The sequence below is a fragment of the Amborella trichopoda genome, chromosome 7 (genome assembly GCF_054954075.1).
Source record: "Amborella trichopoda isolate Santa Cruz 75 chromosome 7, AtrichopodaSantaCruz75HAP2 v2.0, whole genome shotgun sequence".
Classification (NCBI taxonomy): Eukaryota; Viridiplantae; Streptophyta; class Magnoliopsida; order Amborellales; family Amborellaceae; genus Amborella; species Amborella trichopoda.
Genome location: NC_142342.1, coordinates 15012660 through 15038000, shown reverse-complemented (window position 1 = coordinate 15038000; position 25341 = coordinate 15012660). Strand labels below are relative to the sequence as shown.

The 25341-nt window shown below is 35.3% G+C and overlaps 1 protein-coding gene across 8 annotated transcripts; it reads left to right on the top strand.

The window, feature by feature from the left end:
- Positions 1–3655: 3655 nt before the first annotated feature.
- LOC105420023 (putative CDP-diacylglycerol--inositol 3-phosphatidyltransferase 2) lies at positions 3656–25028 on the top strand. 8 transcript variants are annotated; one of them, XM_088871738.1, is made up of 13 exons: positions 3941–4193; positions 7978–8065; positions 9427–10395; positions 12411–12558; positions 12659–12743; positions 12832–12881; positions 22076–22115; positions 22795–22839; positions 22960–23028; positions 23445–23559; positions 23670–23726; positions 23818–23916; positions 24591–25028. In XM_088871738.1, exons 4-13 carry the CDS (start codon positions 12498–12500, stop codon positions 24648–24650), a joined length of 681 nt encoding a protein of 226 aa, XP_088727864.1. In that variant the 5' UTR covers positions 3941–4193; positions 7978–8065; positions 9427–10395; positions 12411–12497; the 3' UTR covers positions 24651–25028. The 8 variants fall into 8 exon arrangements, with proteins under 8 accessions (XP_011620363.1, XP_011620362.1, XP_088727868.1 ...); XM_011622060.3 differs by lacking the exon at positions 9427–10395 and having other exon boundaries at positions 3721–4193; XM_088871737.1 differs by lacking the exons at positions 3941–4193; positions 7978–8065; positions 9427–10395 and adding exons at positions 11928–12029; positions 12150–12230.
- Positions 25029–25341: the final 313 nt, after the last annotated feature.

The window sequence follows — 25341 nt, the reverse complement described above, 5'->3', positions numbered from 1 at the left end:
TTAAGATATTTTCTCTCCCTGAAACTTAAAATTTAAGATAGTTTCGCTCTTTAAAAAATTTTGGTAATTTCTCTATCTAAAATTTGGTATAGTTTCTAAATTTTAATATGCTCTCTCTCTCTCTCTAAAACTTAAAATTTGAGATATTTTCTCTCTATAAATGTTTTGAGATATTTCTCTTTAAGGAAATTTAAGTAGTTTCTCTATCTAAAATTTAAAGAGTTTCTCTCTCTAAAATTTTAAGATACTTTCTCTCCCTAAAATTTTAGATTTGAGATAGTTTCCCCCTCTAAAATTTTAATATGGTCTCCCTAAAACTTTACATTTGAGATAATTTTTCTCTCTAAAAAATTGACATCGTTTCTCTCTTTAAAAAAATTTGTATATTTTCTCTTTCTAAAAAATTGTGTATACTTTTCTCTCTTTAAAATTTGATATAGTTTCCCTCTCTAAAATTTTAATATGTTTCCTCTCTTTAAAACCTGATATAGTTTCTCTCTCTAAAATTTTAATATATTTTTTTATTTTTCAGTAGCAAAATAGATCATTTCCATGATATGTCAATTCCACATATTTTGGTGGAATTGAAATTTCCAAAATTTAAGCTTAAAATGTGTATTTAGGAATCGTACAGAAATCTCAATTCCAATAGAAATGTCAATTCTAAGCGAACCAAACACAATTGATCGAACTTTTTTGGGAAAAGTGACTCCTGAAAATCTGAATCTAATAAACCAAATTGGCCCTTAGGTTCTCCTTTGATCAAATGAATATTGGAACGCAATTAGAACATTCAACATTGATTCTTTAGGGGCCGTTTCGATACTTGGAAATATATTGTCTATGAAATATATTACGGGCCTAATACATTACTTACAAATGGATTGTTACTGTTTGGGTAGTATCTAGATGCAACTTGGGAAATACATTGTTATTGTTTGGCTATGTCTGGAAGAAATGTAAGAAATGCATTACCATCCAAATATGAAAAATATGGTTATGTTTGGCTAACATGATTAACTTTGGTTTCAACATGATAAATCGTTGGAATAATATGATTGGAATAACATGATTTTTATTGGGATAAGTCTTTTTTTTATTTGTTTTTTATAGAAGTCTTTCAAGTGTCTCTCTATATAATTGTAAATAAGCAATAAATTTATGATACCAAAATCAAAATCTTTATGGTACAAAATAAAAAATGGGAAGAAGTTTGATTAGTAAACTAGAAGGTTTGGTAATTGTAGTAGAAAAGTTTGAAGCATTGGAGGTCTCTCTCTATATAATTGCAAATAAGCAATAAATTTATGATACCAAAATCAAAATCTTCATAGTACAAAATAAAAAATGGGAAGAAATTTGATTAGTAAACTAGAAGGTTTGGTAATTGCAGTAGAAAAGTTTGAAGCATTGGAGGAGACTAAAGAAGTATCTTATTTCAATTGAGCTTTTACTAATCTCTTATGAGAATTATGTTGTGTGAAATTTTTTATTATAATTGTGTTGTGTAATTTCTCATCGATTACCAATTATTATTTTTATCATTTTTGTTTTTATACTAGAGCTGATGGCGGGCTATAACCAAATTGGCGATATAGGTGTGTAGACATTTTTTTATTATGATTGCAGTAGAAAATTGTCCCTCATCAAGTTCTACAACTGTTTAAATCAATTTAGATTTCCCATTACTTTCACTTACCAATTATTAAAAAAATTTGTTTTTATATGAGAGTGAGATGAGGGCTACCATTGGGGATAGAGGGATGTAGAAATTTTTATTATGGTTGCAGCAGAAAATTTTCCTCCTATACCCTTTCAAATCAATTTAGATTCCCCCTTTCATATCCACTACTTTCACTTTCTACTTACCTTAATAATTACACAATACAACTTATACGTGAGAGAGAAAAATGGTTTTTCCGGTGGGGATAGGGAAGAGAGACGCACGCCAAAAGATTTCCAAAGATTACACATCAACCTCGTAATAGATTTTTCACCCCTCACCACGCGCGTAATAGAGTTTGTCATTTTTGGGAAGATTTTGTCATTTTTGGGAAATCTCAGGTATTGTCTTTCCATTTCCTTATTATTAAAGTATACCCAAACATCGTAAATATCATATTTTCTTGTAATCTATTGTCACGTAATAGATTTCCACGTACCCAAACGGCCCTTTAAAATCTTCATTAGTTATTGCAACATAAATACAAACACTTACAAATTCATTTTTATTTATTCATTAAATACAACGTTGAAAGAGAATGTTTAGAAAGATGCAAAACTTATTTAGTGGTTATTAGGGGTAAGAATTGAACTGTGAATCTGAAACCCGGAATTTGGATCCCATTACCAAAATTATTGTTTCATGCGTGTTGGACCGCATTTTTACATATGCGGTCCATGAAGTGTAAAGCATCCATCTTAAAAATGGATACAATTAGGTGTTCCATCTAATAACAATAGAAACTAGTGGTCCAGTATTTTCTTACTTGAATTATTATTTATAGTTTTTAAAATTTATTTATTTTTTCATAATCATGATCTCCATGTTAGAGATTACATGTCCTTACAAATTAAGCCTTAAAATCGATCTCAAAAATAGATTTATGAAAAGGCCCACATTTCTACAAATGCGGGCATGGCCGCATAGAAACTGGGTCTTTTATAATATGTATGATACTTATGTAATTTTATAGAATTGTCTACAAAGAGACCATTTATCTTTTATACAAGAAGGTCGCAATTATTTCCACTCATTAGATATCAAATTTGATGGCTTGGGATAAGTCTCAAAGTTCAAGGATTTTTTTTTTTTTTTTTTTAACTGTGTCTAATCAATGACACGCTTACAACCACCCATTTTGAATTCTAAAGGACAAAAATGATTGTGACCACTTTGTAAAAAAAAATAAATGGTCTCTTTGTAGGCAATCCCTAATTTTAAGAAGAGAGAAGTTTATTTGGAGCTGAGGCTCTAGACACTCAAATTAGTACCTACCTCAAAAATTTCACTAAAAAACATTGTTTTGGTGCCCAAATATCATCAAATTGATCATCTTGACATCAAGATGCATGGATATGAGAAAAAAACGAATTTTTGGACTGTCAATTTTCAAGATTTTCAAGTTCTCATAGATCTATTCGATCTACACTATTTTTGAAGCTTTAAATTTATAATTAAAGATAAAAATATATTTTAACGCTATCATAAAGATTTTTAGTATTGAAACCATATTTCTCGACACTATTTGAAGGTGGGCTCGAATTTGATTGTTTAGAGCCTCGGCTCTATACTAACCGCACCCTTTTAAAAAGCTCATGCGCTTATCTAAAAAGCTCATGCACTTATCTCTACCTCTTTCAAATTAACTACTCCTCACTGTTGATTTAGAACCCATTAGCCCTTATCTCTCAAAAAAATTGTTTCATGCGGGCTGGACCATATTCTACATGTGCAGTCTAGAAAGTATAAAGCACCGATCTTAAAGATGGATGCAAGTAGGTGTTCCATCTAAAAATAATGGAAATTAATAATCCAAAATGTTTTCCTACTAGAATGATTAATTTTAGTTTTTAAAATTTATTTGTTTTTCGTACTCATGATCTCCATGTTAGAGATCACAGATCTTAAAAAATTAAGTCTTAAAAAGATTACATGTCTTAAAAAATTAATTATTAAGATCATCTTTAGTAAGAGGCTCGGCATGGCCGCATAGAAACCAGGTCCTTAATGGGTCGTTTGCGACCTAGTATATGTAAAACCTGATTTTGCATATACTTGTTTTTGTGGGTCAGAGGCTCCTTGGCACGATCTACAGGGTCCAAAACCAGCATATGCGTATCCATAAAATGTCTCAAAATAAGCATACGCTGAGTCCAAAAAAAAAAGTTGGGAGTACACAAATACTCGTTTTTTATAAACCCAGTTCTACTCGAGATTTGCCCTGACCCCCATTTTCTTTTTATACTATGCTCTCTCTCTCCCGATCCCACCGTTTGGACTGCGATTGCTGCAGAGGTCACCGACCTTCCGCTATCCATTCCGCGTCACCATCACAACCAATCCAACCTCAGAAGGCTTTAAATCGATCCTCCACCTTCACCGCATTATTTTGGACCCCATTGTTGGCCCATTTTTTGTAGAGCCAGAAGCCTTCTTTCACCCTCTCTCTCGATTACTCTTGTATCACCAGGTATGAGAAAGATTTACTCGATTTTTTGGCTCATTTTCTTTTTTTTTGTGTAGATAGAATGAAAAATATGTCAGTGTGAGGGTTTTGATGTTGTTGGGGGTTTTCATTAAATCGAATGGGTGAGTAAAAATGGATTTATTTTTTTGTGCCTTTACCTCTGTTGGCTAGTGTTTGTTTGGGCATTTCTGTTGGACATTAATCTCCTGTAAATCTTGGCAATTTTTCCTATAAATGAGCATTTTGGGTTTTTCCTTTGTTTCCCCTTTTTCTTAGTAGAACTATTGTGTCTTCGCCTTTTCTCAACCACTCAAACAGAAAGTACAGAGAAAGACTTCATATCCATGTCCTGGATTTTAAAAAATATTGTGTTTATGCCTGCTCCCCCTAGTGTACTCGTATCCGTGTCCATATCTTTGCAGGCTAAAATAATGTATTAAAAGTTCATACATTTTATAGATTTACTATCCTGGATTTGCTGTTATTCTTTGGGTTCCGCCTAAAAAAGCAAAAAAAAAAAAGGATGCCACTTCTTATAATTTTGTAAGGCCTCTCTACAGAATGCTTGGAAAAACTTTTCTTTTTGTGCTGTTTCCTTTGGTTGTTCTTGGTTAATGAATATATAATACTTGAGAAAACGTATAAAGACATCACAATCTAGAGACATTAGAATTTCTTGAGAGTACTCATGGTTCCCAAAGTAACATCCATTTCCCGAGCCAAAAAAGTGCCAACTTAAATGGCTAGTAAACCAAAATAGTTTGCATGATATCGAAAATAAGTAAATAAAAAACAGAGCAGAGCAAGGAATTTAAAGAGACATTTCTGTTGATAAAAAAAGTGCTTAGCAATTTTTGGGGACATTAAAATATGGAAATAGGAATGCTACACACTTGAAAATCCAAGATTGATATACACAGGAATGGAATAAACATTACTAGTTTGATATGCCTAAGATTCATTGATATACGGGTAACTTGCCATGTACAGTGTACGTCACTTTTACTCTATTAGAAGAATGTGCATTACTAACTACTAAGACAAACCTGATGTTCAATAATGAATGGGATTCAAAACTGGTACGTTCACAAATATGAACGAAGTTCCTTAACTGGGCTCCAAAGCGAACACGGAATCGACTAAGAAGGATTTCTTATGTACATATGCTAAACAGAACATCTAAAAATTTCATTTACAATTACTCTAACTTTTAAAATTCTCTGTGCATAACATTAAAGTGATTAAGCAATACATGTCAATATCCAATCACCAAGGGATCTCAAAAGCATGGAATTAAACAGGGGATTAGGCTTACCTGAGATTTAGGATTTTTGTAGGGAACGAACGAAGATCCTTAACAGCAATAATAAATAAATAAAAATACAGCAATAATAAATAAATAAAAATACAACAATAAATAAAACAAAAACAATAATAAATAAATAAAAATGCAGCAACAATAAATAAATAAAATAAAAAACATGAGATAGATATCTCAATTTTCGCAGATTTTACTGGTTCTGTAGGGCATTCAAAGAGCTTCAAGAAAAGTAAAAAATCACAAAAAAAAATAAAAAAAATAACAGAGAGATGAGAGAGAAATGTATGTTTTGGCAGATTTTTTTTTTCCTGCTCCCAATAACCCTAGAAAACTTCGAAAATTACCTATTTAGAGTGACTGAACTTCAACGGTGAGGTAGTGCAAAGCAATGGGGCAGAACAATAGCACAAAACAATGGCACCAGAGCAAGATGGGTTTCCATAGGGAGAGAGAGATGAGAGAGAGATGGGCTTCATTAGAGAGAGAGATGGGTTAATGGGTTTACAATCTTTGATCTCGTCATAGAACTCAGAGACAGAGAACATGGAGATGCAGACAGAGAGTGAGAGAAACCCTAATTCAGTTATGGGTCGTTTGGGTACCTCGATATGTAAATTTTGGATATGCATCAAAACCTGGTTATGCAAATTCTAGCCTATGCAAAACCTAATTTTGAAAACAATATTGTTTGGCTGGCTACTGGACTAGCCCAGTATTTCAAATATGCCCTATTTGGCTCCACTACGTTGAAAACCAGGTTTTGGTTGTTTATTGTTAAACCGGTTGAGCAGTTCACTTCATGAGTTGATGATTTCACAATAACATATTGCCAATCAAAAATATTTTTTGGGAAGAAGTAATCCACTTTATGACGAACAAATTAGACAGTTATGAGTATATTTTTCTGATCATTTTAAGGTCGAATTACGAGATCAAAACTGTTGCAGCCAGCATTACTCCAGAGAGCATCTGTTTTTCTAAATAAAGATTAAAGAGAATTCGTCTATGGAATCCAATCAAACCGATACTATTTCATAATGGTAAAGCCCGCATACTACAAAGTTATTCATCTCTAGACTCCAATCAAACCAATCTTGTATCATAATGATTCCACCAAATAAGCCATTCCATTTAATAAAAATCAGCAAATATTTCTACTTCTAATCGTCCCAAAAAGAAGGAAATGCACATAAAGCATAGAAAGCCAAGAAACTAATACTACATAAAGCTTCCTACAATCCATTAAGACAAATTCTGCTATCCCCACTAAAACGCAAATTATCTAACTCACTTATTGTGTTTTTCATTGTATTGTTCAATGAATATTTCAGCATTATATCTATTTAATGCTTATGGATACATCTTGATTATTTGTTTATTCTTTATTACATTGTTGCTTGTACATTGATTTATTGTTTTGCATTTTACATGGAGTGCTGACTTTACTTATCGATCAAAGGTTACTCTTTTGGTATGTAACAATGTATCAATGGTTGTTATGTTGTTTATCTCTCCTTATTTTTGGGTACAGTTGTTTGTTTTCTGGGAGATATAAAGTTTTTCAAAATTTAAACTGATTCTTGGTTTTTGAGCTGTCTTATAGGCTAAGTTTCATCTTCTTGCAATACCCAATTGTTTCTCTTCTTTGGATCTTAGTAAGTTTTATAAAAGAAGGATGAGATTGATGAATGTGGAGAGCCATGTGCTTTGCTAGTAGAGAGCCATGAGCTTACTCTTGCACATGGGTTTTTTCTTTCTTGTTTCCATAAGTTAGTTCATATGCTTGTTGATTATTTGCACTTGATGTGCACTCACCAAACTTTGGTACAACTTAGGTGTGTTGGGGTTGTTCGCCATATGTGCTTCTTTTTGTTGTTCCTAGTTTCTAGATATCAGTTGTTTTCTGATGATTTGGCGGAATTCGATCATGACTACAAACTCTTAAACTAAAACATATTTCAAAAACATATACAACATGACCCACCAATAAGATTGAGGATGTAGAGATAAGCAGGCCACCCACTCTGAGTTGCCTTGTTAGCCATTCCACAGAATTAAATCAGCTTTATTAGAGAAAGTCTACCCGGTCCTCATAAGAAGTTCACCACCATTATCTCCATTCCGTACTTTCCCTTTAATTTTCAAAATCATAGGTGTTAATTATATTCTTCATTCAAGACGTACTCTAGTTACCAATAAGTAGTCAAAGTATAATGACATAATATTGAAAGAACATGATATACTTCTCTATTTTTAAAGACAAAAAATGCATGTTTCTCAATAGAATGAAATAAAATATTAATTAAACTTACAGGAATGAACGACAAAAAAGACCAACAAATATAGGAAAGTCATGTTGATCCTTCTCGTTTAGGTATAAAAAGTGACGGTTTGAACCACTAGCATATCAGAAATCCAATTAATCCATTAGGAAATTCAACTCTCTCTCTCTCTCTCTCTCTACAGGGAGGCAGATCCCAGCGCCGCATTTCAACTCTGCCGATGTTGCCTTGAACTTCTTCAGTCTTTGATCCATGCACTGATATTAGCTCAGGTGTGCCCAAAGCTCTTTGTCTCACATCTTTGTTTCTCTCTCTAAAAATTACTCTGATTCGCAAGTTAACATTCTCAAAAAAAAAAAAAAAATTACCTTGATTCCCTGTAGTGTGTTAATTGGGTTCTCCTCTATTACTTACTCCAGTCTTGCTTTGATATAAGAAATTTAGTCAGAATCAAAACCATGCCTTTGACTCTATGATCAAATGCGTAAAGGTTCATTAAATCCATCTTTCGGTAAGAATCAATGTTCAAAAAGTTGGCCGCCCGACAGCCTAGGCTGCTTTCTGTAAAAATGCCTAGGCGTTCTTAAGGCGGTTACTGCAAGGCGCCAGAACTAGGCGCCCGCCTAGGCAGTCGGGTGGCCGTAAGCGGTCGAAAAGGTGGTAAAAGGCCCGCTTAGGCGGCCTACAGGGGTATGGAGGAAATGTTTTTTGGGTGGGGGCAAAAAAAGTCATTTTACCCCCCTCAAACAAATAATATTAATTCGTAATTATTGATTTTTCGAAAATGCCTTTTGCATGTGAAAGTAATTAATTTATTGAGAACCCAAGAATGCTAATTACGAATGTGTTTTTCGTATGTAACATTAATTATTAATTTATTGAAAAATATAAGATAGTATTAATTTCTAATTACTAATTTATCGAAAATTCTTTTTGCATGTGATAGTAATTAATTTATTGGGAGTCGAAAAATAATAATTACAAAAATGTTTTTGCATGTAATAGTAATTATTAACTTATTGAGAAATAAAAAAGTATTAATTCGTAATTAATAATTTATCGAAAATGCCTTTTGCATGTGATAGTAATTAATTTATTGGGAACCTAAAAATAATAACTACGGAAATGCTTTTTGCATGTAACATTTTTTTTTTTGATAAACGTTAACTTTTGTATTGCTATAGAGAAAGAGAGCACAATTTTGGGATAATTCGAGAGTACCCTCTAGTCGGGACTCTCGGTAAAAAGAATAGGTCAACAGACCCTGTACAAAAATGGGATTATAAGATTGTCCCCTTACAAAGTTTACAGTGAGTTTACAAAAATGGGCCCCTTACAAAGTTTACAGTGAGTTTACAAAAATGGCCCCGTACAAAGTTTACAGTGAGTTTACAAAAATAGGCCCCGTACAAAGTTTACAGTGAGTTTACAAAAATGGGCCCCTTACAAAGTTTACAGTGAGTTTACAAAAATGGGCTTAAAAGGTTGCCCGTAAACAGTAAGGTGTTCTTCTAAGTAAATCCTCTGCGGTCCAGAGCAAAAAAGGACCGGGTCTGGTCTTCATCTTGGGCCCTAGCCCCGTCCTTCGCTCGTCCTCGAGGTATGCATTCGAAAGATGACCATATCCCTGCAGGTGTATACAATCTCATCATAAATCGGTGCAAGATACCAAGGAGGGGCAGATCTTCTGGTTACCGAAGTAATGATGTTTAAAGCATCACCCTCCACTATTAGGTTTTGCCCCCAAGATCGAGCGAAGCTTAGCAGGCTTGAAAAGGTGTTGGTTAGACACCCAGAAGGTTACTGAGGATGTAACCTTGTGAAAGAGGGTTGGGACCAGGCAGACCTGTCGTTGAAAAATTATGGCATTTCTTTCTGTCCAGATCACCCAAATGGTTGCTGCCACTGCAGCCTTCCATTGGATTTTTCCCGCCTTCGGCCATTGAAGCATAATCTGAAGCTATTAGGTCTTTGACCATCAGTGGTGTTACCCAATAAACACCAAACAGTTGTAGCAAAAGGCTCCAGAGATCGTGGGCAAGGTTACAATGGATGAAAAGGTGGGGATTGGATTTCTCTTAACACAAACACATGATGCATCTGTTGGGGATTGGGATCCCTTTCTTTTGTAGGTGATCGACTGTAAGTGCCTTTTGGGAACACGCTATCCAATTGAATGTTTGCACCTTGGGAGGTGCTATAGTATGCCAAGCCTGAGAAAGAACCGATGGGGGATTAAGTGGGAAAGTGGGAGGTTGGATGAGTTTCTTGTAGAAAGCGGCCACTAAGAAGACCCTTGAAGGAGCGAGGGACCATACCAGCTGATCCCTTCCTTGTGTAGGGAGGAAAGAACGGCGAGAGAAAGTGGTTTGTTTCCTCCTCGGAGAAGTTTCTTCTGAATGAGGGATTCCACAGTCTTCGACCTCCCTCTGGCACCATTTCCTCCTCTATTGTAGCATCTCTGTTCACTGCGATAGAGTTAAGGGATGGAAAGAGGTCCCTCAATGGTGCGTGTCCAAGCTAGAGATCTGACCAAAAGCGCACTCTTGTTCCTTCTCTTGGATGAAGCTTGATGTATTTTTTGAACAACGCGAGAGAGGAGGTGAAAGTTTTCCATGCTTTTTGCATGTAACATTAATTATTAATTTATTGAAAAATAAAAAAATGAGTATTAATACTTAATTACTAATTTATCAAAAATGCCTTTTGCATGTGATAGTAATTAATTTAGTAGGAATCCAAAAATAATAACTACGAAAATGCTTTTTGCATGTAATAATAATTATTAAATTATTGAGAAACCAAAAAAATAGTATTAATTCATAATTACTAATTTATCGAAAATGCCTTTTGCTTGTGATAGTAATTTATTTATTGGGAACCCAAAAATAATAACTACGAAAATGCTCTTTACATGTAACATTAATTATCAATTTATTGGGAAACCAAAAAAATAGTATTAATTGGTAATTACTAATTTATTGAAAATGCCTTTTGCATGTGATAATAATTAATTTATTGGGAACCCAAAAATAATAACTACGAAATTCTTTTTGCATGTAACATTAATTATTAATTTTAATATTCTCAAAAAAACATTAATTATTAATTTATTGGTAAACCAAGAAAATAATATTAATGCATAATTATGATTATATATTATATACAATAAATGGGGGGAGGTGTGGGGGATCCAGCTTTAAAAAGAAAAATCATCGGCTGCTTTTTGGGTTTGGGTGCCCGCCTTAGCGCCTAGGTGGCCCAGCCCCCCGACCACCTTGGCGGCCGCCTCCATCTTATTGAACATTAAGAATCATGTGCTGTTTCAACCATTTTTTTGTGGTTAAATGCGATTTTGTTATTACCATGCTCCATTTTTCTGCTTTTTTTATTAGTTTCTCTTGACTTGTATTTGAAGTTGTGATGAATGCTTGCCCTAATAGAAACTTATCCTTGTTTTCTTCTGTGTTATTGAATGTCATGTAAAAGAAATTCAGTGGTTTTTCCCCAATTTTTCTGTTTTAACAAACTTTTTTGAGAAATACTTGTAAAACTTCCCATGTTTTCAAATGAGCATTGAGACGTATAGGAGTAGTTACTTAATCTCTATGAATCTGTGTTTCAAAGCCTCCGGGATGAAGTCTTATTGAACTATTTCAACACATTATTACATCTTAGTTCCATTTCATTTTCTTTCACGGTGGCCCTCTTTCCAGTAATATATACTTCTTTGCTTTTGCAACTGCTAATGCATTATTCACCATTTTTTCCATCCATTTATTTACATTGCAAGCACTACTCGTCGTAATAAATATGGTCATTGTGATTCACTTTTTGACAAGAGACAATCTAATTATCTATGCCAAAATAGTCTAGGCATGAAACTGCCCATATTGTCATTAGGGGTATTTCGGTTTTCATCGGAATAAATGTGCGATGGAAACGCACATTCATGTATAAAAGAGATGATGTATGTATGGTGTTGTACTTAAATAATTTAAATTTTGAAGTCTATATTATATTTTTCTATGAAATTCCGGTTCCCCTACCATTTTTGTTGTTTTGAAATGTGAAGCAACCATGTTTTCTTTCTTCAATTCATGGATAACTTGGGCTTTGCTCCTGTTGAACAAGTGTTAATAAGTTTCCTTTGTAAAAGGTTGGAAGCAAAGTGAAGAGGAATTGCTGTCATGTGAAGATTTTTACAACATATTGTGTATTTGTTGGAAAACCAATGTATGATGAAATTTTATGATTTGTTGCATGTTAATATTTAATGAAATAGATGATAGTTTTAATTATCCATTATATATGATCATGTTCCTAATGGATTAATTGGTTTTTTTGATATTCTAGTGGTTCATATTGTTTATACCTAAAAGAGAAGGATCAACCTGACTTTCACATATTTGTTGGTCTTTTTTGTCATTCATTCCAGTAAGTTTAATTGATATTTAAATTCATTCTATTGAGAGACATGCATTTTTTGCCTATAGAAATACAAAAGTATATCATGTTCTTCCAATATTATGTCATTATACTTTCACTACTTATTGGTATCTAGAATACCACTTGAATGAAGATTATAATTAACACTTATGATTTTGAAAATTGAAGGGAAAGTACGGAATGGAGACAGTGGTGGTGAACTTCTTATGAGAATTGGGTAGACTTTCTTTAGTAAAGTTGATTTAATTCTGTGGAATGGCTAGCAAGGCAACTCAAAGTGGGTGGCCTGTTTATCTCTACATCCCCAATCTTATTGGTGGGTTATGTTATATATGTTTTTGAAATTTGTTTTAGTTTAATAAACAATGTCACTTGATTCACACCAAGAAATCTCAGAGGACAATATGTGAATACAGGATATGCAAGAATAGTTGCGAACTCTGTTGCATTTGGGTATTGCTTTTCTGACAAGAAGATCTTCACTATTCTTTATATTGTCAGGTGAAACCTTTTGAACTAGTTGAATATCATATGATTGTGATTTAAGTAGAAATCAATATGCCAATTGATCAAGCCTATGTGTTATCAGTTTTGTGTGTGATGAGCTAGATGGCCGGTTTGCTCGCATGTTCAATCAAGGTACGGATCAAAGTGACAAGCTCTTTTTGTATGTTTTCTCTTTCTGTTTTGATTGCCATGCATCATCCTACGAACTTCTATTAATCGTATATAATTTCTAAGACTCATGAATCATCATTGCTGCATAGCCGACCCCAGATAGTTGGGGTAAGGCTTTGACGAGAATGATGATGATTCATGATCTCTACATTTATTTGGATATTTTAGTCTGCATACCTTTGGATGCTTTACTATTACTCAAAATGTAACTTTTGGAAATAATCCTAGAGGAAATGTGTTATGCTATCTGTTTAGTATCCCATCATTTATCTTTAAATGAATAAATGTCATATTGTAAATAATTATGTGTCATAGGCTTGGAGTTATAGCATGGTATTTTATGTACAAAAGCCTTATACTTCTATAATTTGAAGAGTTATTCAATTTTTCTCTAATTTAGGGCATTCGTGTTTCGGCTTAAATCTCTGTTTAGAGTGTTTGTTCATGTAGAGAGCTTTCCACCCCATGAGAAAGCCGCTTTCTCACCACAGTGCATCAAAATACATAAGCGCCCCTTTGGGTGCTGAAACACGCTTTCCAACACACTGCCCTTTTCCATGAAACAAACATGGGAAAGTGGTAGTTCAGCAGGAAAGAACTTTCTTGGAGTGTTCTTTCCTGCAAAACAAATGTACCCTTAAGGAAAATGTGAAGCAATGATGCTAAGAAAGGCGTGGGAACCTTTGAGGCTCGGGAACCTTTGCAGAAATGCATATTGTTGCACTGGACTGGATAACCATAAGGTCCGAGGAAAGTGTAGCAGCTAATGGCGTGTGGGAAATACTAAAGGCATAAGCTATAAGCTTAAGGGATTATCACCAATCGCTCGAGCTCCTCCAAGTATTTGAGAAACTTATTGGAGAAATCTTCTCCTTTGTTTGTCTCCTCTCTCCTTTCTGTACTCTGACCACCCAGTTTGTGGGCTGCCTCTATCTAAACTAAATTTAATGTATCTTGCTTCTTTTATAAAGTTAACCATTTCTCAAAAAAAAAAAATCTTATATTTTCCTTGCACCCTTTTAGAAACTCAAAGTTTGTTCAGTCAGATACTTGAAATGGGTTAGTTTAGTGGGGGAAATTAATTATGTTATGAGAACCTCAAAATGTTATTTCTGCAAACAGTTTCCTTGAAGTGCGTTTTATGAAATTTTGTAGAGAAATAAAGGTATGTCTATTATTTTACTAGTATGGGGTTTCTTGAGTTTTTTCTAGAATATGAGAGATACCCTCCAAAATATCGTCCGGAGGATTCCTTGTGGATTCTTCAATATTAAAAGTAAAGATAAGATAAATTGGATCCATTGAGGAGAGGGATGGAGGATATATTGAAGTTATTTACTTAAGAAATCAGGAATTGGTGAAATCAGGAATTGGTGTAAAATAAAAAAATTCTAGGCTGCTAACTTTGGTAGTGAGTCACATAATTTCATGAAGAATGCAAATTGTAGAAGAGTTACATGGAGATAACTTTATTTTTGGATCCTTTTTTTTTAATAGGGTCCTCCACGGTGAATACTTGACCCTTTTGTAGAAAATATCCCTTTCTCTTAATTGGTTGTGCTATTTATATGCGTATGGACAAAAAAAAAAAAATCAGCTTTATGTTTTCATATCAATGTTTCAAAAAATGCTGGGACATGCCTAGGCGGCTGGGGGGGGGGAGGGAGCTGGCAGGCCAGTGCCTAGTCGGCCTCCCAGAACCTGGGTGGCAGAAAAATAAGAAAATAAGTAAATAAGAAAAAGAGTAGGTAGTAGATAGTCCATAATCTATATCTCCATACAATGCTAGAACCATACAAGCATACACACAAGAGTTAGATAGTAGAAACTAGAAAAAAAGAAAAAGAAAGTATACAGTCTAAGACTCAACACCTAGAGTCAAGCGTCTTCAGTCATCATCATCAAAAGGAGTAGGGTAAGCTTCATCATACGCATCAGATTCGAGGCTATCATCATTAGAGTCATCTCCCTCTTCAACATAACACTCGTCCTTGTCTATTTCTTCTGAATTTGCCTCTTCCTCCTCTTCTTCTATCCCTCTCTTACTTTGTGCAGATGAGGCCCTAGGAGTCTTGGCTGCTCTACCTGGTGCCTCTTTACCATTTTTTTGCTTTTGGTGCTTTACAGAACTCAAATATTGTATAATCTCCTCCCTGGTAGCCTCAAGAACATTTTTGCACGGGTCAACATCCACCTTAATACCAGCAAGGTGTTTCTTGAGCTGGTAAATACCCCCATTAGTATCCTTTCCACAATAATTACACCTCAAGAACCTTTTTACAAGAAGCAACATTCCCTTTAATATCAGCTACGTGTTTCTTGAATCAGTTAATGCTTCCATTGGTACCTTTTTCATAAAAATTACACCTTATACAATTTTTATACTTTGGTTTAGTGTTATAACTATACTTCATCACTTATTCCAGCAGAACCAGAAATAGACCTATCCAAATGACAAGGAATTTGTTCCTGTTTATATTTTACTAAACTTATATATTGCTTAATCTCCTCTCTGATAGCTTCGGGAGCATTTTTACAAGGGGTAACATTCCCACTAATACCGGCAAGATGTTTCTTAAACTGGTTTATGCCCCATTTGTATCATTTTCACAATAATTTCATCTTATGTAATTTTTATCCAAAGGATTCAGATTATAACCATATTTCCAACCTGGATCACCACGTTGACTAGATCCTGAAGAAGACATTTCAAAATAATATAAGCAATCTAAAAAATTGCTCGATCCCTAAATTTCCACATCTGAGATGCTTTCTAGTGCTAAAATATTCCAAAACACCGTCTAATAGGCCTAAAATACTCCAAAACTAAATCTAATATCAATGGGTGATGTTTGAATCTATTTCTCATAACTTTGAGAAACCCTTCGATCCTATGAAAAACACAAATCTAGTTTTTTGTTGGGCTCTAATGGGGTTTAAGTTTCAAATGAACCTAAAAAACACATTTAAACCCTTTTCTTTCTCAAAAAAAACCCAAAATACCGCTCAACAAGGGGCATTTCTGCCCCTAGATGGGGCGCATGTGCTGGGCAACAGCCCAGGCTAGGTGCTGGGCATCCCATATCGCCTAGGCGGTCGCCCAGGGGCAGATTGCCTCGGCCTGGGCAAGGTGCCCATGCCCTTTGCACTGCCTAGGCACTGGCGATCCGCCTTTTGGAACATAGGTTTTCATATTTGATTTCAAATATAAAAATATATACTTCTGTAAAATCATAGTTCTTGGTAAACGTTGTAGATTGCTCAACATATACTGATATTTCAATAGTTTTCACATTCAGGTCACCCTAAGCAAAAAAAATCAAATGAACAACTTGTCGGACAACATGAATTATGTGCCTATCATATACATTCGATTAAAGCAAGGGCTATGCACATCTTACAATACGATGCAGTCTGAATGTTATGTCCTTATGTTCTACATAGACAAAAGAGAAATGTACAAGTACAAAGACAACATCTACTCCATGTTGATAGACGTATACTTTTCCTGAAACCTAATGGGTTGCTTAGCATCAGTTTGCTAATGAAACTTAGAAGATAAATGTGGAGATAAGTTTCCAATAGTGGATTTTCTATGAGAAAGCGACATGTACCTCAATATGCTTTGTGGGCTTGTGTACTACAGGATCGGATGCAATCTGAATCGGTGTTGATACATTGAAAAGATTATGGGTATGGGAGAGGGAAAAAAATTCAAATGGCGATGTAAACGATATAGCCCCTTAAATCAAGGGGAAATATCATTAATGATATATAGTAAAGTTTGACTATCTGTCATTTTCATTCTCTATATCAGCTTAATAGGTGACAAGAGCCTGCCATCTATTTCTAGACAATCTCATAGTGCTGATTTGATGATTGGTGTTGGAGATAAGTATCTTGCCTTATTAGTGATCTCGTAGAGTCTAATGAACCTAAAACCCTCCTTTACACCCTTTTTTACCCCCGAAAAACCCAAAAATGTCCCTCAACAAGGGGCATTTCTGCTCTTGGGTGGGGCGTAGGCCCTGGGTGGCCACCTAGGGGTAGGGGCTGGGCGCCTGCCTAGGCGGTTGCCCTATCGCCTAGGTGGCTGCCCAAGGGCAGATCGCCTATTTTGGTCGCCTATGTCTGGGCGACGCACCCATGCCCTTTGGACCGCCTAGCGCTGGGTGGTCTACCTTTTGGAACAATGGTTTTCATATTTGATTTCAAATATACCAATATATACTTCTGTAAAATCATAGTTCTTGGTAAACCTTGTAGATTGCTCAACATATGTTGATATTTGAATAGTTTGCACACTCAGGTCACACACTAAGCAAAATAATCTAAGAAACAACTTGTTGGACTACATGAATTATGTGCCTATCATTTACATCGATTAAAGCGAGGGCTATGTACATCTTACAGTAGGATGCGGTCAGACTGTTATGTCCTTATGTTCTACATAGACAAAAGAGAAATGTAAAATTGCAAAGACAGCAACTTTTACATGCTGAGAGATAGACACTTTTCCTGAAACCTAATGCGGTGGTTAGCATCAGTTTGCTAATGGAGCTCAGAAGATAAATGTGGAGATAAGTTTCCAATAGTGGATTTTCTATGATAAAGCGACATCTACCTCAATATGCTTTGTGGGCTTGTGTATTATAGGATCTGATGCGATCTGAATCGGTGCTGATATTGTCCATGCAAAGGATTATGGGTATGGGAGAGGGAAAACAATCCAAATGGCTATGTAAAATTGTAAACCATATAGCCCTTGAATCAGGTGGAAATATCATTAATTATATGCCGTGCATCTGGTCATGTGTCTCACATGGAACCAAGTACACAAAGGTTGGCTATCTTGTTATTTTCATTCTCTATATCATCCTAACAGGTTGCAAGAGCTTGCCATCATAGTGCTGATTTGGTGATTGGTGTTGGAGATCGAGTATTTTACCTTATTAGTTGATCTCATAGAGTCTAATGAACCTAAAACCCACCTTTAAACCATTTTGTTTTCAGAAAAAAGCCCAAAATTTCCCTCAACAAGGGGCATTTCTGCCTCTGGATGGGGCATTGGCCTTGGGCGGCCACCCAGGGCTAGGCACTGGGCGACCTAGGTGGTTGCCCTATTGCCTAGGTGGCTGCCTAGAGGCAGACTGCCTATTTTGGCCTCGCAGGCTTGGGTGAGGCGCCCGAGCCCTCTGGACTGCCTAGGCCCCGGCCAATCTGCCTTTTGGAACAATGGTTTTCATGTTTGATTTCAATTATAACAATATATACTTCTATAAAATCATAGTTCTTGGTAAACCTTGTAAATTGCTCAGCATATGTTGATATTTCAATAGTTTGCACGCTCAGGTCACATTAAGCAAAAAAAATAAGTGTTGGACTACATGAATTATGTGCCGTTCATTTACATCGATTAAAGCGAGGGCTATGCACATCTTACAGTACGATGCAGTCTGACTGTTATGTCCTTATGTTCTACATATACCAAAGGGAAAGGTAAAATTGCAAAAAGCGTCTATGTCACACCCCAAGAATTTACAATACTGTTATTCCTGAGATGTGACAGACAAAACATATATACATCTATTGATAGGACAAATTTACAGTGGCGAGGTCTTACAAAGTAAATAAAGAAAGCTAGCACAACAACAGTATCTTCCAAGGTTGATCTTGACTAGCACTCAAAATGAATCCGCAGTTATCCTGAAAAAATGTTTACCATAGTTTGATGAGTTTGGCTACTCAGTAAGTGATCATCATAATCCTAAAAATAATCATGATTGGAAGATATCAATATTTTCCAAAATGAGATCTATTAACAGAAATGCATCAACTGTTTCACTTTCAATAAATGCATAATTAAGTATAATCCGAGTAATTGAAATGCTTATAACACTTTTAACGGCAGTGCATAATTCAAAGGATTTCACAAAATACCGTACTGGCGTCCCAAGTAGGTCACCTATATACCCCATCAGCGTCCTGATGGGTCCACTTAATCCCTATCGGCGTCCCAGATAGGTCCACTTAATCCCTGCAGGTCCACTTATACCTCACCGGCGTACCGGATGAGTCCACTTAATCCCTACCGGCGTCCCAGATTATACCTCACCGGCGAACCGGATGAGTCCACTTGCATACTTAAATTATTTCTAAATCTCTTTAAACATTCGAAAGCAGCAATATCATGTACTCAACATATCACTGAAATCATTAATATGAATTTCACTTAAACCATTAATAACAGTCACTCTCTATAACATTTCAAAAATAACCAATCAAATATTTTGGGCTCAAATTTAAAAAGGTAGCAGTTTGTAAAGGCATTCTAGCATAATTGCCAATTTAATATGTATAGAAAAACTCTTATAGAAATTCAAGAATACGGAATTATCACAATTTATGGGATATCAATCCACAAATAAACATTTCACAACAATACTATAATCAATTGCAAAAATGTCAATAATAAGGCAGTCATTTGCACATGAATTTTACAATGTCTAAATATTCAAAACAGTAGAAAGAAATATCACAATTTTACTAAAAGCAGAAATATCACATTTATTTCTAATAATTTGATAGTATCTAAAATTTTCTAACAATAGCCAAGAAAAATAAATAAATTTATTTTTCTACGAATTTATAGCATTTAAAATTTCTAACATAGATAAAAAATCACAATGTTTATTAAAAAGATTATTTTTCAAGATAATGAGGTCGTGTGCGCATAAAATTTATCGCACCTAAAATTCATGATAATAAGCAGAAATAATTATTTCATTTTATCTTTAAAAAGGATGGATTATTTTTCGAGACAATGAGGTCACTTACACATAAAACTGATAAAATAAAGATCCTGGACGGAAATATCACTATTTATTAAAAACAGACTATTTTTCAGGAAGACGATGTCACTTACTTATAATCACTCACAAAATTGATGCTTTTTGTGTATGTTGGTTGGGGCACTAAAAGGCCGCCCGTTTACAGTAGATCTTATGGAATCAGTATGCACAAGAGCTCAGTGATAAAAGTTTCAGTTAAAAAGACGCATCTCATGGTTATAGGAAGGTGGCACATTTAATTTACTTACACGTCATAGTGGATTGTCAAGGGCCAACACGTAAGAGAAACTACAAGCCACGTTATAAGATAAGAAAAGCTTAAGTCAAAAGCTTTTGAAAATAGTGATGGTCCCTAAGGACCATCATGCTCATATGGACCATCACTTATTAAAAGTTTATTGTCCCTTTTTTTTTTTTTTAAAGTTTAGGATTGTTACAGTCTACTCCATGTTGATAGCCAGACACTTTTCCTGAAACCTAATGGGGTGGTTACGATCAGTTTGCTAATGAAGCTCAGAAGATAAATGTGGAGATAAGTTTCCAATAGTGGATTTTCTAAGATAAAGCAACATCTACCTCAATATGCTTTGTAAGCTTGTGTATTATAGGATCTGATGCAATCTTAATCGGTGCTGATATTGTCCATCCAAAGGATTATGGGTATGGGAGAGGGAAAATAATCCAAATGGCTATGTAAGCCATATAGCCCCTGAATCGGTGCTGATATTTCCATTTTCATTCTCTCTATCATCCTAAGAGGTGACAAGAGCCTGCCTCTATTTGTAGACAATCTCATAGTGCTGATTTGGTGACTGGTGTTGGAGATGAGTACCTTGCCTTATTAGTTGATCTTACAGTGTCTAGTTATCAACTTTCAAAACATGTCAATACTTTTGTAATTCTCACATCATTCAGTGTCATAATAATAATCTTTTCTCTTGTGGGTGGAGATGTCTACTTGATGAGGATCAATGTTTTTAAGCTCAGATTTAGCTCAGAACTCAACCTGCTCCCAAGCAGAACTTATTGAATCGACTCGGCCTAGCCTTAGTACACCGTATGCTCTCTGAAATCAATTTAAACTTTAGGAAGAAAGAGTGAATGAGGCCAAGTCAATTTGAAAACCTACATGGAATGATAAAACCGAGCAGAGTTTTAGAAAACATGCAAAGACTTGCTGGGTGGTCAAACCAAATTGAAGCAGGTATACCCAAGTAGAGTTGGTGATCTTGGAAACACTAATGAGGGTTAAATGCAATCTAGCATTTTTATTTTCTTTGTGCCAGTATGTGTTACTAATGAAAGGGTAGGATGTCAAATTAGTGTAGGTTTTTGTTTCCATTATGGTTGTATGTTTATTTGTTTAAAATGATATTAATTGAAAATGGAAGATATCTCCTTTTCTCTGATATTTATTTTTGGTATTGTTTTTCTTTATTTTTTTCCTGATAAGCATTTAATATTGAATTTTCTTTTTATCGAGTAATTTCATTGAGTTGACTAATATACACCTATGTCTATCTTATCATTAAAATGGTCAACTCTCTTCTCAAATCTGAAAATTTGACTCTACATAACTGGAGGATAAGCTTAGTAGTTTTCTGTTCTCTAACATTGTCCCAGATCACCTGCATGAAGGGTATTTTAGGGATATTGAAAAACTAGGGAGCATATGGGGCTTGTTATAATTTGTTTTGTTGAGCATACACTGGCAAAACACGTTCTAATAACAGCTGAATGATTTGGCACAGAAGTTGTTTACACTTGGCTCTGGCAGTATTGTCGTACTCTTAAGTGAAAATGCAGCTGCAGCGATAGGGAAGGAGGGAGGGCGTTGATAATTCTTTATGATTAAGGAACAGAAGTTGGCATGGGGGTCTGTGTTTGTGTGATGGTGATGGAGGCGGGACGAGTGACCTAGTGAACAGTACAAGAACTCTAGTTTTATGCACTTGGGAGATCACATATCGTAGTTCGTACCTGCTTCTCCTAACAAATGTTCTTCCTCTTGTAACAGTATTTTGGATGTGGTGTTACTCAGACCTAGGATCTGAAAATTGTATATGCATCAGATTCTACATTGTAAACTGTTACAGTTCCCTTATTTGGAAACTCTATTCAAAGTTTCAGACCCATGTGGTAATTTGATGATGATTGTTGCAGTAGTCAGAATTATTGCATGCCATAATTCATTTGAATAAATGTTGAAACTTACATGCATAGCATAATAATCTTTGCGAATTATCTCTTGAATTTGATTTTATTATCTTGCGTTCATTTGTTGATGCTCGTTTTCTGTTTCAGTGTCAACATTTGGAGCTGTCCTCGACATGGTAACGGATAGGTGCCCGTCTATTCTTTAACTTCAGAGTTCAGTGTGGTAACAATGCCATGAACTTGATTTAGTCCTAATTCTCTATTTACTCTATGTCATTGTGTTTTGGGGAAATGCTTGCATAAGGCTCCTCCTGCTGTGTCATGGTCCAGGGAAACCTTGCACACGGTTGGATCAGTGGGTAGTGTCATTCCACCATCCAATAAACAGAGTGGGGATGAACCTACGTACCCATCCAATGGTGTGCAGGGTCTCCGTCCACCATAAGATGGTTAGGTGTTTCTCACTTGGGCTGCACCTTTATTCCTGTACCTCTTCGAAGGTTACGTCTTATAATAGAGGTGTGTGTGTGCGAGAGAGAGAGAGAGAGAGAGAGAGAGAGAGAGAGAGAGTACATCTTCGAAGGTTACATCTTATAATAGAGATGTGTGTGTGTGTGTGTGTGTGTGTGTGTGTGTGTGTGTGTGTGTGAGAGAGAGAGAGAGAGAGAGAGAGAGAGAGAGAGAGAGAGAGAGAGAGAGAGAGAAAAAGAGAGAGTTTGGTGGTCGTTATATCTGTTCTTTTTTTGTTTTGCTTGTGTTGGTTAACACATGTTTAGAGTGGTTCTCTTACTGCTTCAAAAGTTTTTGTGGGAATATATTTTGTGAAAACGTTATTTTACCTACTGAAATTGTGCTCCATTGTCCAGGGTAAGCACTGCCTGTCTATTGGTGGTCTTGTCTCATTTCTACAGGTTGGGTGCCATGATCTAAGTGAATTTCTTATCTAGTGTAAAATATTTTACCTGGTGTGATGTGCCTATTTTGTTAGCGTTCTATCAAGTGAGCAATTGATTAAATAGTTTCATTTGCAGATCTTGCTTTGGTTTCTTCTTGTTTTTGCTTGCCTTGGATATTGCTAGCCACTGGTTACAAATGTACAGGTGACTTTTCTTTCTTAGGAACTACAAAATTTCTGGAATAAAAACTATTAAATTTATAATTGATAAAAAGATCCAACTGCTGTTTCTTGTTGTCACCTAGTTAAGTTCTCTTAGATTTCATGCCGTTTTTATTGAATTCCTATATTGAAAATTGTGGCTTTTACTAGAAAATCCTTTGCACTTTAAGATAATTTTACTGCTTTGTTAACCATCAAAAAAGAGATTTTTCTGCATGTTGCTATCTTATTCATATTGTGAACACTTATGAAAATTAATCCTCTATCATGAGTTATTTTTGAGAGAGAGAGAGAGAGATCATGTGGGGAATCAAATTAGACTATCATATGCATTGCTGTCCACATGTATGATTGCTATTCCTTTCAAATTTACTTATTTTTCACAGTTTGCGCTTGCAGTACATTTTTATCAAGTAAGGTTAGCCACAAAGATGTCAAAGATAGCACAAGTTGGCTGCTCAGAGCATACTATGGGCACCGCTTGTTCATGGGATACTGCTGTGTTGGATCTGAGGTAGTGGTCCTTTCTTGATAATTTCTATTAGAAAAGAATGAAGAAGAGAGAAAATGATGAATTTTAGGTACGCATTTGTCAATTTTTTACCGGAATTACATTTTGTGCAGGTTCTCTATATTGTCCTCTTTCTTCTTTCTACAAATGAGTCGGGAAGTGTGATTAATGTGAGTAACATTTGCAATTTGAGTTTGTTCCCATATCCATAAGGAGCTGATGAATAACTGTTTATGACTTAGGGTTTTTTGTTTTGTGCAGGTTCTTGTGAATGCCACAAAGCAAGGGGCTGTTCTTTCTGTTCCGGCTCTTATAGCACTGCCTGGATGGGCTATCAAACAAGTGGTCAATGTCATACAGGTAAGCTCATTCACAATGTTTAGGAACTCTGCTTTACCTGAGAACGTTTATGGGTGATGTTCAATAGGGATAACTAGTCAAAGATGGGGGAAAGAAAAGGCTAACTAGTAGAATGCCATTAGGGCAAGTTACTTGGATGTGAATTGGTTACCATGTTTCTGTTTTCAATTTGTGTATGAGGGTTTTTCAATATGGAAACTTGTTGGAGCCAATCTGTTAAGCCTATCACATAATCACTTTTATCGATTAGGTAGTGCTATTTCCGCTTTTAGTTTTTTGCTATTTTAACTCTCACTTAGTAATTAATGGAAACATTAATCCTGGAGCCCCAATTATACCACACATTTGTTGGAGGGATACTTACTGATATGAGTGGAACTAGCCACCAAGTGTTTAAGACACTATTTTTTCCTAGCAAAAAAAGTTCCATCACCCCCTCTTTGCTGGCTGGCACGCACACACACACACACACACTCACGCACACAGATCCTTCTTTTGTGCTTCTAAACCATCTTTTTTTTTTTGTTCGTTTGTAGCTATTAAATAGCTGATTGCATCTTGGTATAATTGATAGTTTCCTTCAAAATCTGCAAGTGCTTTCTTTATTTGTTTAACCAAAATGCAGTTTTTGAATCTGGGTTGACTTTTATCTTACTGTTGAGAACTCTGGTCAGATGAAGACAGCTGCCGATGTGTGTGTTAAATATGATATGAACAGAAGAGAGAGGCCTTGAGGAGAAGAAGCATGGGAGTTTCCTTCCCTTGTTGGTTCATCTGATCCCTCCGTTGTTTGGGCCAATCCTTCTGAGTGTATGAATTCCCACACAGGAGATTTTCAGTGGACATGGTTTGAGAGCTTCAAAGATTTATCAGTTGTGTGAAGGGATTGTTGCATTTGTACGCTAGAATTATAGATGCTATAAATTAATGTCTGCCATAATTAGACGTCCATTTGACGGTTTGTTTAAGCAGATTAGATGTGCATTTGACTCGTCTGTTGATTAGAAGCTAAGTCTTTTTCTCTTTTAATGTCAACTTCGTTTCATTTCTGTAAATGTTTTTACAAGTATATGAGAAGGGGTGCACAAAAAGCCCTTAAGGCTGTTGGGCTATACGGTGCAAATTTATAGTATGTTGGGTGAGGTATTTCCTATCAAAAACTTTACGGCTAGAAGTATTGTTGCATAGACTGACATGAGTGTCGTGTTTTGTATGTATCTCAAGTTCCTGGTACTTAACAACAAAAAATGTTAATACGACTAAACATTTCCATACAAGCATTATTTTGAGTAAGCAAATGAGGTCCTTTAAAAACTATCTATTCAATGACTCTTACAACCATCCATTTTGATATTGAAGAGAAGGATGATTGTGACTTTCATGTACAAAAGATAAATACTCTTTTTGTAGACAATTTTTTATAAT